This window comes from Stegodyphus dumicola, chromosome 6 (assembly GCF_044657685.1).
Source record: "Stegodyphus dumicola isolate Sdum_Otavi_A_Nest chromosome 6, ASM4465768v1".
NCBI classification, from domain to species: Eukaryota; Metazoa; Arthropoda; class Arachnida; order Araneae; family Eresidae; genus Stegodyphus; species Stegodyphus dumicola.
The window spans coordinates 76967940-76986998 of record NC_140773.1 but is presented as its reverse complement, the minus strand read 5'-3'; the positions used below and the strand labels follow the sequence as shown (position 1 = coordinate 76986998).

The following is a 19059-nucleotide window of genomic DNA, read 5'->3' as shown; positions in this document are numbered from 1 at the left end:
GGAAAAAGTGTTAGTTTTCCTTTTTCCGCCTTCATTAGAAACGCTGGATTAATTTTTCAGGCCATTTTGAATGGGAGACAATTAACTGATTCTAAGACTTCTGCAACTTAAATAGAAAATGTGATCTATTTTTTAGTAATAATAACTTTCACAATTCCGTTAAAGCTCTGTCTTTTTTAAACTACAGCATTTTTTCCTTAAAGATTTATTCATTACAGAAGCTGAAGTTAATGATTTTAAAGAATAATTTGAGATCAACAAAGCTGATTTACAGTACGAAAAGAACGTTTCATTTTTTAAAAAAATGACTTTATAGCTTTCTTATTTACTTCGAAGAATTGCTAATACAACATCTATTTTAATGAAAATGTAGTCTGGGTTCCTAATTATAAGTTGTGCAAATAAATTTTGTAATGATGAAATAAAATAAAATTTATCCTGCATCATATTTATAGATTTGAAAGTCTCTCGAAAACCCCAATGTACACTGTTCTCTAAATGATGAATAATTAGTTTTCTTGGCAGAAGTTTTAAAGAAAGCAAGCCAAAAATATGAAACATTGTCACAAATGAAAAGTAATGTAACATGCAATAAGACAGTGAAATGGCTTAATACATGCTTTATCTTTCCTGCACTTGGATTTCAAAACTAATTGCTTCCTACTGTTGTGTTTACTTAATGTTTTGGTTCTGATAAGGGAATGGGAATTCTTCTGGAACTCTAAAATTTATAATAGTGTTTAATTGTGAATCAAACTGAGTTCCAACTTAAAAACTCTTCTGTGGAGAATAATGATTGCTATTATTCTTTGTTCTTCGTGACTGTTCATCTTAGAGCTCTACTCTGCCCACTTTAGCTGCTGCGCTCTGTGTGAAGGAACAAGTGAAATGTAAAAAGCGTGTCCTTTTCTAAAACGTCACTGCATGTGTAGTTTTTTCTCACAATAGTATCGGATAATTTTGTTGTGGCTGCGACGATTAGCAACAATTTGAGTCACTTTCATGCTTCTTTGTTTTCTAAACGAAAGAGACAGGAGTTGGTCATGAGATTTTATCATCAGTTGGATGGTTTGGAACCGGTCATCTTGACACTGCTCATTCGTCGAGACGTTGATTTCATAGACTTTTCACAGATTGAAATTCAGTGGCCAAGTTGTTTCTAGCCTGCAAGAAGCTTATTTGCATGCAGCCAACTGCTCCATCATCTTGGGAAATCGATCAAATGATTTTTCTATAAGGACAATCTACACGATAGTTCATAGAACAGTTTCAGTGAATACATAGGCTTTCACGAAACCAATCCGTTTACATACGTCAAACATCATCACACATCATTAAGCTTAGATTTAAGTACGGTGGTCCTTCGCATAAAGACCATCGCACAACGAAAACACGCGTGGGTTCAGAAATATCAAAAATAAAGAACACGGGGTTCCACTTAATAAACAAACAGAAAACATCATCATTAATGCCCAAATAACGAGAATGGAAAGACAATGTCCAAACGGCCTTCTAAATCCTAATTGAGGTACATTTACACGCACAGGTAGCCAAAACATTTAAACTTATAAGATATTTTCTCTCTCCTTCCATAATGCCTTCTTGGCATGAAAGTAGCACAACACGTATTCGAGAGATTCGAGTTCAAGTTCCGGCGAGGGCACTGCACATTTCTCACAATTCCTGCTTCAAAATAGCCTGATGTCTGTAGCGCCCGAACTAAAAAATGTAGTGGACGATAATTCATTACCACTAGGATTTGGCGATTGTGTCTCCTAATCCCCAGTTACCCTTTAAAATAAGTATATAAGGTCTTCCCTCCCTCCTTCCAACCTTAGTGGTGTAACGGTAGCGCACTCGACGCATCTTCGAGAGTTTTGGGTTCGAATCTAGTCGAGGGTATTGCACATTTCTCAGGGCTCCTACTTCAGAATAACCTAATGGCTCTTATATAATCAGTTTACTTATCTATTTAGTGTAGTACCACGCTTCGTACGTTTTCGTGACATTCTTGAAAATCTTTTTAAGTTTTATTTTGGCCATCCTGTTCAACTTTTATAAAAGCTCATACTAAAGGCAGTTTTATATTTAAATTCGCGTTTTTATTACTGTCAAGATTACGAAGCTTTAAGATACATTTTTCACGATGACTTTAAATAAAACATACACAAGATTATTTAATGTTTAGTGACAATTCAATCTTAGTTTTAGATTTTCAGACCTTATGTTTTCTCGTACTTGATATTTAGGAAGCAGAAGCTTCAAGTTTAAACTCACTTGAACTGTGCACAAACAAAAATTATGTTTTTATAAATAGACGGAGGAGGATGTAACAAACTGATTTTTCCACTGTTACATGAGTTTGCCCTTAGTCGACTTGAAAAATTCCTACTACTTGCTAAGTAATTTGGATCTGAGCAGCTGATTTCCTACGTTCAAATAAGTACCGGATAAAAGACGTAATTACTGATTTATATAGCATTGTAAGTTCAAAGAGCTTAAATTAAATTAGTGGCTTGAGACCGCCATGTTTATTTGGTCTCAGAGGCGCAAGTGCTACATGTTGGCTTCTTGAGGAAGTTGTTACTCCTAGGATGATTTTATTTCGCATTTAATGTTTCTTGCCTAGTGGCAGCAACTCTTTCGTTGGTATATCCAAAGAAAGATATATTTATGAGTTTTTCCTGAAATCTGATTCTTTTGCTGGTAAAAAATTAGGAAAAGGGAAAAAATTTAAGGGACATTCGATTTGTTATTTATATATAAATGCAAGAAACTATGTTTCTATACATATTTCATGTAAAGTAGTAAACGTAACATGATTTATCAGCGTCTGCTGAAGTTTATTTCTATTTCCAAAGTTGATGTGGTTTTTAGCAGAGGGATCATTTAAATTTTCATGAAATGAAACTTACAGTAATTTCTGGTGTATAGCTTTTTTTTAGTTTCCTCTGTTGGATATAAAAAGCCGGATTTACAAATGTTTGAAATCTCTTTCGTTTAAAATTTTGTATTAATAATTTTAAAAATACAGACACATACATTCACCCCATACAAGGCTTTCGGAATAACTGCACGAAGTGAACATTTCCTAAAATATTGATCCCAGATATGCAATTGCAGATTTTTCTCAAAAGCACATAACTTCAAAACTCAAAAAAGGGCCAGAACTATGCTAAGCATGCCACATTCTCTGATGTATTTAAGAGCGAATTCATTTACTTTTAGTCTGTCTGCTATGGATTGAAATAAGACATTTTCAAACACATTTTGAAAGGAATCACAAAAGATAAGAAAGTTAATTATATTTTGGATCAATGGTTTTTTTTAGAGCTATTAATATACCGCTTGTCCCCTGAAGCTTTTATTATTCGTATTTCTGTAAGCTTCTTCTTGCTTCCATATCTCAAAGCAATAGTCCTGATTATGGTTTAAAATTGTTTGCAATGAAATCTAACCTGTGGTTTTTAATTAATTTTTTTATTGCATAAGTTTTCATATGTTTTTCTCAGTACTTAGTTTTAAAATTTAATTTTCTTAATTTTATTGCGGTACATAATATTATATTCTTTTATGGAATTTTAAAATTGTGACATCCAAAAATATATTTAGTGTAAATAATTGAAATTTTCTAAGGTTGCGAAACAAACACTTTACTCTCTTTTAAAACACGAATGATCAAAAAATTTAATTAGGAGACTTTCCAGAATTTTTTTTATACTAGCCGGGTTTAAAAAACATTATTTAATTCCCTAATGGTGTTTATCTCTGAAGTCAAAACTTTGGCGTCGATTTTTATATTACTTCCTAAAATGCTATAATTTTCAAGGTTTGTGAACACATTCACTGAGGATGAAAATACAATACGGCAGAGTGATTTTGCATTTAAAATTGGATGCTTATTTTTTTTTTTTTTAAATTTTAAAGCTGATAGGGATTTTTGCACATATATTCGTTTAAAGAAAAAATAAATCTCTCATATTTTTCTCTTTACAGCATCAGCTAAAACGGAAACAAAATAAAAAAAAAATAAATAAATAAACGAAATTTACAGGAGATTTTAACTTAATTTTTTTATTGTTTCTGTTTTTGCAAAATCGCAGTATTTTTTGGGGGGCACCATTTGATGTAACAGAGCTGTTGGAAAAAAAATAGTGATTTTTTATTGTTGAAAAATTATTTTGCAACTGAATAGTTAATCTGAAGAGTAATGTATCATTAGGATTAAAAAGCTGAAAAATTTAAACAAAAAAAAAATTTTACAAAACAACCCTTGAATTAAAGCTTATAAAATAATAAATGAACTAAAAGCAAAATTAGTAACCATATAATTTAATGGGAACAAGAGATTAAATAATTAGCTTTATAAAATTCCGCTACGATATTTATCACGAATAATAAAAGCATGCCACCTTGGAAACAAAATTGATTAATCGAATTGCATTGTCAAAATAAGCTATCATATTTATAAATTTATCAAGGACGGCCCACGCTTTTATTATTCGTAATATAAAAGTGAAGATGAATGTTTAAAGATAATTATTTAATCTTTTATTCCCATTAAACTATGTGATAAATTATTTTTCTCTTTGTAGTTCCTTAATGCTTTTTTAAGTAAAACCTTTAAATTAAAACTAATTAAAACTTATTTTATAAAATTCTTTTTTTTCTTTTATTAATTCACTAACTGATGGTATGACAAATATTACTTTTATTGCGCCTGTTAATTCTTTTTAATCCAACTTATTTAATTAATTTATATCTATTGTTACTTTCTATTTTATTGAGGATTATAAAAACTGCGTGCTTGAATTTGTGCAGATATTTTATCACAAATTTACCTCATATTCAAAAACGCAGAGCACAAAGGTTATTGATTAAGCTCTTTTGAACTCAAAGTATATGAACCTTTCCTTTAGAAAATTACTTACTGAAGAGAAAAAGTTTTAGCCTGAACTTTTACCAAATTAAATTTAATATAGGTAACAAAAAAATCTGAAAGCTTTCAGATTTTACATTACGCCCGAAGGGCTGTTTTTTTAACGTTTTGTGGGTTACCATTATTTATTAAATACCATGTCCTTCAATTTATCATTCAATTCAACAGCAATATCGAAAAGTAATTTTTAACTGAGCATATCTTTAGAATTTCCGATACACAGTTTTGCGCGATGGAAATAAGTTTTTTTCGTACAGTGTTGCCATTGCTCGCTTTGAAATCGTTGAGTTTGCTTATCAAAAATTCGTTAAAGCTTTATAAAATAGATAATAAAACAAATTCAAAATTTTGGCTTCCAGATGCCCATATTTGATTGGAAACGTACATAATTCAAAATTTGATGACTCTAGGTACCGTCGTTTTATCACAAAGCGAGAAGCATGCATACTTTTATGTAGAATCTTCATTCTTTAATTTCTTTAAGTATAATACAGGGCTGTAATATTTGGTGGCAACAATTTGAAAAATGAACCGACATTTAAAGTTTTCAACGCAAAATGTCAAAAATTAATACCCTTCTGGGCTAACGCGCTTTGGGATTTAGTAAGTGATATTATAACGAATGAAAAAATTAAAATATTCCGCGATAACCCATCACTTTCCAAAATGAGAATGCTTGGAGAATTCCAGAATGCTACAAGCATTCCAAAGCAATCTCATAATATCGGCTGTAATTAAAGGTATTACAAAATATAAATAATTAGCTATTTTGTATTAAAGCTATTGGAATAAGCTTTTGTTTTGCTTAACTCTTAACATTACACAAACCTGCCAGACGAATAGCCTCACTGACATAAGAAACAGTTTTTATTTAATTTTAGCGTTCACATTTTCTAGTCAGCATACCTTTAAAGCTTCTTTCATCGTGAGGCCGACTGACTTTATTGATGTTGACTGTCCAGCCAGATGAAAGTGCAGAACTGCAGGTCAGGTAATCCTGTCACGTAGACGCTGCAAAAGGTCGAAGAGTTCAAGATGAAAGAACCCTGCCGAATTCAAGGCAAGACGACCTGAATTCTTTAGCAGATGCTTTTTATGAGATAGTTTTTCGACTCTTTTGTAAAATCGTGACCATAGGTTATAGGAAATCAACCAAATCACCCCAGAAATGCAAGTTACAGTATACCCCAAAGAAGGAAATCACAGTCGAAAATAAATACTTTTAGTCCGGCAAAATCTTTGTTTATTCCTAATTTAAACATACAAACAAAGTCTTCTAAATAGAATTTATGTAGTAAAACCGAATAGTATGTTAAATGTTTTAATTAAATCAAAACAAATCTATTTTTATATTTGCTTTTTATAATCTCTCAGAACGGTTTCCTTTCCTTCATTAAAACTCAAAACCAGTTTTTTTTTTTTTTTTTTTTTTGTTTTGTTTTTTGTTTTTTCCGTAAATGTGCATAAGCAATACTTTTATAAAGCTATGGCATACGTCACATTGTTTTGTACTACTTATACTAAAAATGCCCATTTTGGGGTAAATTAATATTTGTCCAGATCTAAAATCAGCTACTAATGTGGACCCAAAACAGGATTCTTCTCCGTTAAAGCTTATTACAAAATTCCATTTCTTTAATAGCCTGTACCCTGACAAGAAGAGAAATCCAGAGCTATTAGGCAACTGCACCTATACAGGAATTCCTTAAATCAGGACTTTTTTAACTTTTTTCAGTCGCGACCCCTTTTTATAACTGAGATTTTTTCGCGACCCCAGGACCCCATAATATTTACGAAAGTTTTGTGGGACCCCATAAGCATTGCACGTGAATGAAACTGTCAATTTTTTCACTTGTACTGTAATATACTATTGCAGGTTTAGGTCATTAACTTAAATTTATAATTTTAAGACATAGAACAATGTGAACATTTTAAATGAGTAACATACGGAAATGGTAGCGTCACGTGAAAAGCAAGTAAAATGAACGTTTACATTATAACAGGAATGCGTCGAAACGTTTTCATTTTTTCTTTATCTGTATTGTCTTATCTTTATCTATTTTCAGAAACATTGTGTAAAAATATTTAGTAATTTTAAAATCGTTATAATAAGTTAAAGAAATATCGAAACTGCTAAAATTTTTGGGGACCCTCTGTTGCAGGTCCCGCGACCCACAGTTTAAGACACTTTACCTTAAACTATTAATTCTTCTTTACGAAATAATTAATGAAGCTTGATTTGGGAAATAATAAGTTTCTTTGTGTTATCGCTATGGAATTAACCGTTAAAAGCTATACCAATTTCCGCCCTTTTGGCTTGGTGTATTTCCTCAGTTTCAAGCGTGGCCACTTTAGCTTGGCTTCAATTCAGGTGATAATTGTCTTTATCACCATCGATCACGCAACTATGTTTCACTTTATGTCAGCTGTTTAGCCTTATACTATTCTCTTTTTAGTGCAGTATTTGTTAAATATTGTTATTTTTTATTTTAGTGTTTCATATTTTATTTAGCCATTTATAAAGCAATAAATATAACTACCTTTATTTTCATCTTTCTCCTTATTTGAAAAGGGACTCGGTAAAGAATCCAACCGAAGCCAAGAAAGGAGAATTTAGTAAAAAAGAAAAAAAAAGAGAGAGAGAGAAATAAAAAATTTAAACAAACGTTTTTTTGGTAAAAACGCCTAATATCACTCCAGAGTCGTGGGGAAAGAAATAAATGTTAATATTGCTCTGACTCTGCATGGTATGGCTTTAATGAAAAATTACGAAATGCAGTCTGCAGTGATAACTGAAACAAACTGCATACGTTACATCAGTTTGTGCCCGACCATAAACCTGACGCGCAGAAACAGGGAATTAAAAAAAAAATTGGTGAGTCATAATTACATATTGCACTTTTAATACTTCAATTACAAACGCATGCAGACAATACTAGGAAAATGTGGGTTACAGAATGTGGTTAAAAAATGTGGGTTAAAGAAAAATGTTACTAGTGCATTTTATATTAGTATTAAATGAAAATTCAATAGGATTCTGTTATATCTTGAAAAAGTCCTAGAAATCGTTGCAGAATTTTTCTTTTGCTAAGCCATTTCAATTTCAGAATGTAACAGTAAAGTCCCGCACTCAGCATCAAGTTCATCAGTCAGTAGTTTGAAAAACTTATTTTGAAGTAGTCTGGCACGAAAAGTTTTTATAATTTCTAGAACGTTCTATAAAAGAGTTCTATAAAACATATAAAAATTTCTATAAAAGAGTTTACAATTTAATGCACTCATGTATTTATGCAATTGCCTAATTTTTCTGTATTTCCTCTTTATTTCAATGCATAAGAGATTAAAAAAAATCTGAGTGCAGATTATCATAGAAAGCATGCTTTGAGATTCAAATGATCAGTGGGTAAATGGACAGAAATTTAAATACGTCAAGTGTTAAATAAGTACTTTTATATTAAAAAGAAGTATTGAATTAAAGAAAAACAGCGAAATACGGCATGAAACTAACAGAAGCCTTTTGATCTAAACATTTCAAAATAACATCAGATAAATTTATGTCATACTTCTCGACTTTACTGCTTTTTTCAGTAAACTATTTTCTACTTGAATGCAGTATATTTGCTCCCATTTTTGATGCCTTTCTCTTCAGTAACAACTTAATATACGCAAAAATTATCAATACATTAATAAAAACTGCAAAATGCCAAGATGTGGGTTCGACTCCTTCTTAAGGTTTGGCATTTGGTAGACCCTATAGAATGTTGTTGTGATGAGATAGCTAAATGACCACTCAGGACGAATTCTTAAGCAGAAAATATACGGCCTTTAAAAAAACATAAAATTACTCCATATTTCTACTGCCTCAAGATGTCTAAAACTGTTAAGGTGTCATTGATAAGTGAGCAGGTTTAAACCAACGACAAACACTTCAGATTTACTATAAAATGACATGTCATTTCATAACAAATCAAAATGTTTAACTTGTGTATTAATTTTATATAATTGCTTCATAAAAAATAATAATTTCATAAAACGGAAAAGAGGGAAACTAAGTATTAAGATCGTTATTCTTATAAATATATCGTACAATGGAAATCATCATGTTCGTTAGATCGTTAATTGTCATTATTTGGATTGAAAGCAAAATACTCAGGCATTGAATTTTTTCAATTTTTCTACAAATCGTAGAATCGTACAACCTAAACGTAATCTGATTTTAGCTTCTACACGCACAATAGTAAACATTTTAAAATATTTTTCATTTTAAAATATTTCCAAAGTATATTTGCTTGAAAGCGAACATTCATTTCCCTCTATTTTACATACTATTTTTAAATATAGCGAAACCTTACATTAGTTTTAATGTTAACTTTACAAAGTTTATTTTAATAACAACAAACACTTCTATCAATTCATAAATTCCAATTAATAAATTATTCACAAAATTTAGAAAGCTATTTTAAAATGATTGAGTCATTTTGAAACAGAAAAAATAGTTAATTAAATCTCTTTCCCAATAATTTTTAAATTTCTTTTAATCATTGACTAAGCAGCATTTTTTTAATTCAATAATGCTGCCGGTTTTACTGTCTCTGAATTACCATTAGGAAAAGTGACAAGTCTAAATAAAAAAAAGGCAGAACTTCCTATGTAATTACCTCTAGCTGAAAAAGCATCGAATTAATTTAAATTGATGTGACGACTCATACTGAATTAACAAACTAATTAAGCACGAAATAACAGAATTACGTATTGCAAATATAAATTAATTAAAGTTTTGATTAAATTAAATTCTAAATGAAAGATACTATAGTCACTAGTAATAGCTATCTTTTCCTCATTTTTTGCATAAGAATACTATGAACTTTTATTCTTCGTCTATTAAATATTTTTAGTTTGTAAAATAAATTGCGCTCTGTTCGATTAATGGGATATAATTTTCACATATAGCTGGCTTTTGCGTTATTTAAAAATTCTGAATTACCAAAGGAAATAAATGGTTTCAAGTGATGAAAAAAAGTCGAAACATTTTCACATCTAAGAAAATGGCAGTCATTGAGTAGACAAATTAAAGTTCGTGGTTCAGATTTGGAATAATATTACAAAACAAGCGAAGCAAGTAAACATTTGTCCCATTTTTATCAAATGTAAATATAAAAATAAACCTGACGTTGTACTTCTATACGTTTGCACTTCATAAGCTTAGCATTCACTAATGAATCAGTGTGTTTATATCTTTTCAAGTTATAGTTTTAAGAACCACTAACCTGAAGTTCTTTGATTTCCCATCGCATTCTTCTTTCATCAGTCGTCATACGCTTCAAAAGATTCGAGTTCTTTGTCCTAAGTTCGTCGATAGTAGCCTGTAGATGATGCATCTTCTTTACAAGTTCATCTAAATATGCGAACATGGAATTTATTGTATTCTCACTTGATTTAAAACTCTTCTCCATATCTTTCGGCGATTCTTGACCTGCTGCTTTAGCTATGGCTGAGTGAAGATTTCCTACACTTTCCAAGCCTGACTCCAAGCCAGTCAAATCTTTCTCAATTAAATCTCCTGTTATAGCAATCCTGCAAACGTTATAATTGCATGCAATTTTAGTATTCAAGTATCAGAGTTTTGAAATTTTTAACAAAGCAATTAAATTGTCATAACTGTGAAATCTCACCATAATATCAGGAGTTTGAAATTTTAAAGACCATATTTTTTAAAGACATTCATAATTTACATGAGATATCTAAATTGCAAACGAACTTTTTCTTCACCAACTAATTACTAATAATTTGTTCCTTTTGTCCAAAAATGTTATCAAGATTTACCAGAAGATGGAAAATTAAATATAAAAGACTGGTTGAAAAGTTTTAATACTGTTTCTCTTTCCTAGTGTTCAATGGGCCAATCCTGCACTGGATTTTTGTACTTAGAACAATTACTGAAGCACCTTATAATGCCAATAATAAGCCGGCACGATGATTTAAAAATTGATTAAATAGTTCACTACCTAGAAAAGTGCACTGACAAACTTTTCACTAAAGGCGTCCATTGTCTCAAAGGCATTTTCTCAACATCTTTAAACTATGAGATCTATCCTGAGGATTTTAACATTAGGTAGTTTGCAGCATATTGTCTTATAGATAAAAAGTTTGCTTCCTAGTCTGACTCAATATCTGGTTTTCCTGAGAAGCGTGCTCTATTTCTTTTGACTAGTTGATAGCTTCCTGGCTTATGAGATAACAGTACCCTCCTTCCTACTTACCTCCTGTTCCCACCTAGGGGATTTCAACTGATTATCATTGATGTAATGCGTCTGTGAGGCATTAGTTAAATTAGCTTATTAAGACCAATATTTCTTGGCTCTATAACCATAATCATTCGACCTATTGGAGCACTGGATTTTGGGAAAGTTTATGTATCAAAATTTCTGAATTTGTAGTTAGATATGTCTGTCCATGTCAAAACGCACTATGTGAAAACATTAATACATTTGTTCAAGCAGAAAAACAAGCCGTTTTTGTGAAAATACGGCAGGAATGATATCAGATTTTTTAATTTAACTTTGCGAGTTGGTGAAACACATGAAATATTAGATATTCCTATAATGGTGAAAACCTTAGTGGTGCTTCAGTATTTCAATGGTAGACGAACTTCAATGAATACTAATATGTGTTCGATAAATCACGTTCTGGCAGGCAGGCTATCCGCGGTTAACGGATAACAGCACTCCTAACATATGGGTAGACACTGAATAGTAACTATTAATCAAATATTTTGAAAATCCATTTGCTTCAACCAAGAAGAAGCAAATCTGGATTTCCTCGAAGTACAGCGATTTGTACCTCGAAACACAGCGATAGGCAAGCGGTGGCCATAGTGTAATTTGAATGGTACCCATAGAAATTCAGAAATTTATATTAAGTTCATTTAAAAAATTGTTAAGTAAAAATTGAATTTTTAGGTCGTATTATTAAATATAAAATACAACGAAAGCATTATATTGGGAACTGATTTGTTACATAAAAACTATTGTGATTTTCAAAACTTCTACTTCAAAGACATTCAATTAACTCCCTACTCGGTCAGCGGCATAGAAAAAGTAGCAAAATAGGAATAGCATATTATGTAAAATTGACTAGGCATGAGATCTGACTACGGCGCACCTTTGGTTCTAATTTATTTTGTACTTTAAATTCAGTATTACAATTTTTAAGTACTCCTTCATAATTATAACAAATAAATTAGGGTTAACTGAGTTATAATGCTGAATACAAACAAACTATCCCTTTAGAAATAATATTTTTAAGTTAATTATAGTATTTATATCATACTTGTAAATAGATAACCCATTTATATGCACATAATTAAGAAAAAGAAGTGTGTAAAATTAATATTTAATTTATATGGCAGGTGATATGTAAACAGAAATTAAAGAGTTAAAGAAGCAACGGACAATTTTGCACTTGTTGTTTGGCAATGGTTCAAGTAAGTGTGAGTTAGTTGAGCATTAAATAGGACCTTTACAGATTCTATAATATACAGATATGAAGCACCAGCAGGGAAGAACATAAAAGCTGAAGGTCGTGAGAACGAGTTAAATTAAAGTTTTAAGACAGTATGATTACGATTATTTGAAATATGGTTTTATAGGAGAATACAGAACTGAGCTTGATTCACGACCGTTTTGTATCATTGTTGAGTTTATTTGATGACGTCATAAAACTATTAAGACTTACTGGCTAAACATTTTGTTTGCTGACTAAACATCTAGATTTAGCTAATAAACAATCGAATATTTTCAAAAATTGCGTGATAATTTATGAAATCAAATAAATTCTTTAAAAACGTTGACAATTCAAGATAGGTCTGTGTTAAAAGTTTATTTCCTTATCTGAAGTCCACCATTATATAATTTTTTGCTCTTTGAATTTTACAACGTGAGCAGCTTGCCGCTGCTTCTAAAACACATGAAGTACTGTCTGATTTCATTAAAATTATAAATGAAATTCGGTATGAAGCCCTTAGCTCTCGATTATTTTAATCCTTTTTTAACGAAATGCGTTGACAGTATAGACATCTTCTTCATGGTGAAGTGCGTTGGCTGTCAAAGGGCGAAGTTTTAATACGATTGTTCCATATGCGACAAGAAGCAAAATTATTCTTTTAACAGCAAAATTATTCAAAATTCCAAAATTTCTCGGATAATAATTAGATATCAAAGCTTTATTCCTCAGCAGAAATTTTTTCTTTGTTAAATTATTTGAAACTATCTATTCAAGGTCAACTTTCAAATGTTTCTATTTTGCTCATTTCAGAAGATAATATTTTTATGAAAATCAAGAAATCGAAGAATATTTGCAATACTGTATGATTATATAAAAAAAGACATGAACCGATAACAGTGCTTGCAGTCAGAAAATGTTTTGAACATTATTATCAAAAAAGAGGATTCCAGAAATAGAAACGTGTGGATTAAAAAAAAATCCATTTTTTTTAAAGATTTTAGGAAAGTTATTTAAATGTTAAATAAAAAGGAAAAATTTAATCAAATTATTAATTATCGGATAATATCCTCGGAATCAACTTAATTCAACTCATCTTCAAGAAATCATTTTTAACTCTCTGTAAAAAGCAAATATTGAGCATTGAGTGAAAAAAATCTTTAAAATCTTTCAATCTCTATTTACTATAACAGCTATTAGAAGCAACTACAGCTTTCAGCTCTAATAAACTCAGTATGGATGCTGCGGTAACATAATAGGAACCAGGGATTAGTAAAATAGTTTTAAATCAAGAGCAGGCAAATATTGCACTATTTTTAATTAATATTACTTTTATTATTGAAAGATTCTTTTCAGCTGTAGCTGAAAAGAATCTTTCAATAATAAAAGTAATATTAACCTCTGTAGCCTCTGTAGCTGAAAAGAATCTTTCAATTTGAAAGATTCTTTTCAGCTACAGAGAAGTAAGCGTCAAATCACGAATGACCCACTTTATGAAAATTTGGTTTACAAAACAAATTCTAACCACTTTGTATTTCGAACGGTGTCTCGAGTTACGTACACTCAAGTGGGAACTATGATTTTCAAACATGTTTTAAGATAAGCTGGGCCACGCAATTAACACTCAGGAGCTACTGAAAATATTCTTTTAATACTTTTCATTCTTTGACCTTCACTAAAACTTCTGGAGACTTACAGAACTACGAATTCTACTTGGAGGAAATTAGGGCCATATTGGTTTGCAGGCAGATACTGTGACCTCTTAGGACAATTTTAATTTTCTGTGGTGGTCTCTAGTCTAAACCATGGGCTAGAAGTTAACAAGAAAGATATGTAGCAGATATTAGAGGATTATAAAAATAAGCTCGACATGAAAAAATTACAGCTTATAAGAAGCAGCAACAAAAGGCGGTTTTGGAAACAATCTCTTCAGAAGAAAAGGAAGAAATAAAAGTGAACAAAGTTCTCAGATCCAAAAACATTGTGCAAAATGGAGTAAGATGCAGTGTCTTTCCGCAAAGATTTTTACCTCGATAAAAAGTAGTAGTAAGCTGTAAAATTAGCATTTCAATGACATTGCCATGTCTAACTTCAGAAACATTTTAAAATATAGACATTGCAAGTCACTTTGGGCACATTTTGAGGGAAACAGAGGCTAAGTGAGTCTGAAGCAGAATCGTGGGGCGCATAGAGGCAAAGGAAAGATAAAAGAAGATGCCACCTCACGTCAATTAACTACCTGATCATTTTTATGAAAAGGGGTTTCGCATCCAAACGATACCTAATGGCACAAGTAAAATATTTACTCTGTCCTCTCTTCTTTGTATGTTACAATAAAATGAATTTTTCTCCTAATTTATCTGTTCAATATTTTACTTTCCGTTTTGGTTTGTATTAAATGATTTGAATTTGTTTTGAGTTAAGAACTTGTTCACAGAGTACTATTGTAAAATTTAAATAAGCAATCATCTGTGATCCAAGAATGAATTAATTCATTTTGCAGTAATTCCTACGGAAAAAATGATTTAGTTTATGAACATTTGGGCTCAAGCATGACCTTCAGAAATGAATTAAATTTGTGAACCGAAGTTTCACTGTAACTTGACAACTCTTTGTGTTTCCTTGCCATCCATAGACATGATCTTAGGGAACTGGGAGCAATAATGTGAGTTTTTTGAAAGGAACATCGCAGACATTTGCCGTTTTCCTCATCTGGCGACCTGTAGGTATACTTGGGATGTTGCAGTACGTTTACGTATTTGGAGCCTTAAATAAATCAGCATACTCGTGATTGAAATGCTGAATTCTAAAATATTGCACTAATATCCGGCTGGGTTTTAATGTAATGATCTTCACCTTTTGATTTAGGAGTGGCTTGAAAGGCACAGACTTCTTATCATCATTGCTTGACAACTCAAAAACTGTAAAGAGCTGCTTATCTGCTTCGGATTATATTTCTTTTGAAAACTACCTAACTTTGAAAATTAGTATTTTATGATGGCAAAGATCTTCTTGAAAATTCCTCCTCATAATATCTGTGAGGTATCCATGATGCACTTCTTTGACGGCATGTTTAAAGTGGAGTTAATCGTTAGTAAATATGCCGCGGCTTTATCACAATTATTTGCCTTTGTGAAGTGCTATCGAATAAAGTCATGTTTAAGAATTTCTTCGATATAATTTTAATACCATTTTGGAGTAATAATCCTAAAGTTCACAGAAGTCTGCAAGGTTAACCATGCAAGGTCTGATTTATAAAGGCAAATATGTCTTCCATTAAAATGATGACGGTATTTCCGTTACTGTTTCCAAATCCATGATATTTTTCTCTTTGATATGGCAACCACACTGTTTTAAGTAAGCTTCGGCGGTCTCACTTACGTCTGATTACGTAGCTTGCTTTGCAAACACTTTCTGTTCTTAATAAAAAGAAAATTTATTATCTGAAACAGATGTCTTCTCTGGAGATTTAAAATTCCTGTTAGCAGAGAAATACGTTTTTTATCGCTTCATAAGGTAAACTATTTCAAACGCTTGATGTTCCTGGATAACATTTGTGTCCTTGCCGCAAAATCATTACGCACATGACAAATTTTATCATAGCATCTCTTCTTTTCCATAAAGAATTCGCCTCATCTAAATCTGGGAAAGCGTACTGTGCATTACCGTATAATAAGCAACAGCAACTAGAAAAAGTAACCAATCCAAGTAAGCGTATCTCAGTAGCAGGTTTTGTTCATACAAATCGATTGCAATGTAAATTGAATGTTAGCTGGGTTCCACTGCTTTAAAGTACTCAACGTTTCGTAGTGATAGAAACAAATAAAAGCATATGTAGAACTGATTGCAGTGCACTTTGGACATTAATTTGGGTCCAGAGTTTTAAAGTCCTCATTTTTTAAATTGTCCTGTACTTTATCGTGACAGAAATAAATGAAAATATTCATATTTCAATAGCGGATTTCATTCATGTAAATCAGTTGCAATGCAAACTGAACATTATCTGGGCTCTAATGTCTTAAACTGCCAATTTGAAAAGCAAAAGTCGTTCAGTTACACAATTATATTTCAAACTCTCAAATGCATCATACTTACCTAAGTTTTAATGCTAGCGAAGGAAAACTGTTTCCTTCTTAAATTTGGGAGAACTGTACATTTGAACAGCAGTAAAGCACAAAGATTAAGCTGTTGAAAACGTTTAAAGACTATCTTAGAAGAATTTTATTCAACGATTGTGCAATATTTTTTAGCCAATAGGGGATCTAAGAAGGGATATTTAACGAAAGGCATTCGTTTCACCCTGTCTTTCGATCAATTTTTTAAAGCTTATTATTATCTCAATAGGTTTTCACTGTTTGCTTATTTTCCTCTTCTCAGGTAAAAGAAAACAAGATTTGGACGGTTAAACTTATATATTCTACTTGTTGAGGATTTCTAATTAAAAATAAATAATAATGTTTAAAAATAACGAAACAGATAAGAGAGTTTCTCAAAAGTACATTGTAGGGTTTATATTTATTTTAACTAACATTTATTTTAAGTTTAAACTATCTTTCCTGACAAGCCTTACTTTCCCCTGGAACTGCCAATGCCAGAGTATGTAAATTTTAGTAGAACGCGCAAGGATTCAAATTATCAGCGGAAGTATTCTGAGTTAAATAGAAAGGAAACGGGTTCGAGATGTGCTGTTCGTACTTTACGAGCGCGGAGGTAGTTAGCCAGAAATTGAAGAACCCCGCGTTTCGGCCTGTGTGCTTGCCTCGGAGAATTGTTAATCGTTCAACGTGATATTCAAAGTTGCTGAATTAGCAGCGGTATTGTAAAACGCGGTGAGGTTAGTTACTTTTAGAGAACCTCGGAGTTAGAGTCTTGTTATTATTTCTTTTCAGGTTCATATTTTTATTTTACCGCCGGGTCGGCGTAGTTTGTGAGCGTCAAGAGCACGCAATTGTAACTTCTTAAGTTGAATAAAAACGGACTTAAACCCTTAGCAAGATTCTGCTATTTTCCAGTTTCAACAGTCACCTCTTGGTTGCGTGCAGGTTGAAGGCGCGCAACTCTACATTGGCGCCCGAACACTTGTCGAACTGAAATGGCCGAAATCGGATGGAAGCCGCGGGACAACACCAAGAAATGGCAAGCCATTTGGAAGGATTTGGATACCTGGTCCAGATTTTGAGAGCGTCAATCAAGTCAAACGTCAATTTCGACGGAAAAAAATCGGTGGCGATATTTCTAGAAGACCTAGAAAATCACTTTCAGCTCTACCCTGTGCCTGAAAGACAAAAAGTTGCCATCGCCACATCCGCACTAAGAGGACAGGCCGCGCTATGGTGGAAGAATATAGGCAAATGTTTATTAGGGGAATTTGGAAGCCAGACATATACATTTGAAAATTTCAAAAAATCGTTAGTAAAGGCCTTCCCCATAGTGAAAGATCGAGCAAGGCTGGAAGCCGAACTATATAGTTTCTATCAACGGGGTATAGAAGAGTTGACGGACTCTTCTATATCCCGTTGCGGAGATTATTGAAATAATCTTACCAAGATTGTTACCTGCTGTTCAAGACTACTTCGAAATTAGAAACCCAAGCACATTGCAGAAGCTCTTCGAATTGGCGGTGAAGTTTCAAAATCGCAGAATAGCGGAAAAAGCTAGAGGGGCATGGTATTCTCAAAATACCCGAAGGAAATCTTCAAATGAGCAAACCAAAAATGCAAACCGCTTTTATGGGGGAAAGAGCTATCAAGCTAACTCATCGAACCTCGAAGGTCAAGGCCCAAAAAGAAAATTCGAAAACAAACATCCGCGTACCCAGAAGGCAGAAATTGAAAGGAAAGTTTTAAATGAGTAGAGGGGCCTGTGAAAGCGAGGGTCCAGACCCCGGATGTTTTAAAAAACCCTCAAAAAGATATTTAAATACGGTCATCGTAAAAAACTCACATCTACCAATTATACAAGTCCTGGTTGGCGATGTACCAGTAGAAGCCCTCATCGATACAGGAGCAGAAGGTAATTTTATGAGCGAAACATTCTTCAAAAAGAATTTTTATAGGGTACGATTATTTAAAACCAAAAATACGGAAATTATAGCCGCGCAAGGAAAAACCTGTCATTGCATCGGTAAATTATCATTAAACATACAGGTAAAAGAGGAAAGCCTCAAAGTATTAATTTTTGTAGTGACGAATCTGCAAAATCCTCTTATTTTAGGTATGGAGTTTTTAAGGGCCGCGAGGGCCAAATTGAATTTTCAAGACAGTTCCGTTGTTCTGGAGATGGACCAGAGGGTGGTGGAACCTGTGGAACAACCGCAAGTGGACCTTAGCCATCTGAATGACCATGAAAGTCAAGCCATCCAGCAAGTGGTGAGTAATTTTTCTAACTTGTTTTCAGAAAAGCCTGGTAGTTGTCAAATAGTTACGCATCAGATACAATTAACTGCCGAAAAACCTTGTAGGACTAAACCTTATCGTTATGACAAACAAAAAGACGTAATCATCGAAGAACATATTCAGGAGATGTTAAAGTAGCTCATCGAGTTGTAGAATGTCGAGTAAGGTGTGTCTATTTGGTCGTTGAATTCTAACAAATCATGGTGGTTAGGGGAAATGTTGTAA

At 32.3% G+C, this 19059-nt stretch overlaps 1 protein-coding gene across 2 annotated transcripts in view; it reads right to left on the bottom strand.

The window, feature by feature from the left end:
• The window catches only part of LOC118188914 (uncharacterized), a 176958-nt gene that overhangs the window by 67994 nt on the left and 89905 nt on the right, over nucleotides 1-19059 (bottom strand). For both annotated transcript variants that reach the window (XM_035359436.2, XM_035359438.2), the window contains exon 6: nucleotides 10207-10513. In XM_035359436.2, the coding sequence (XP_035215327.2) occupies nucleotides 10207-10513 (307 nt within the window). The remainder of the gene's footprint in view (nucleotides 1-10206; nucleotides 10514-19059) is intronic.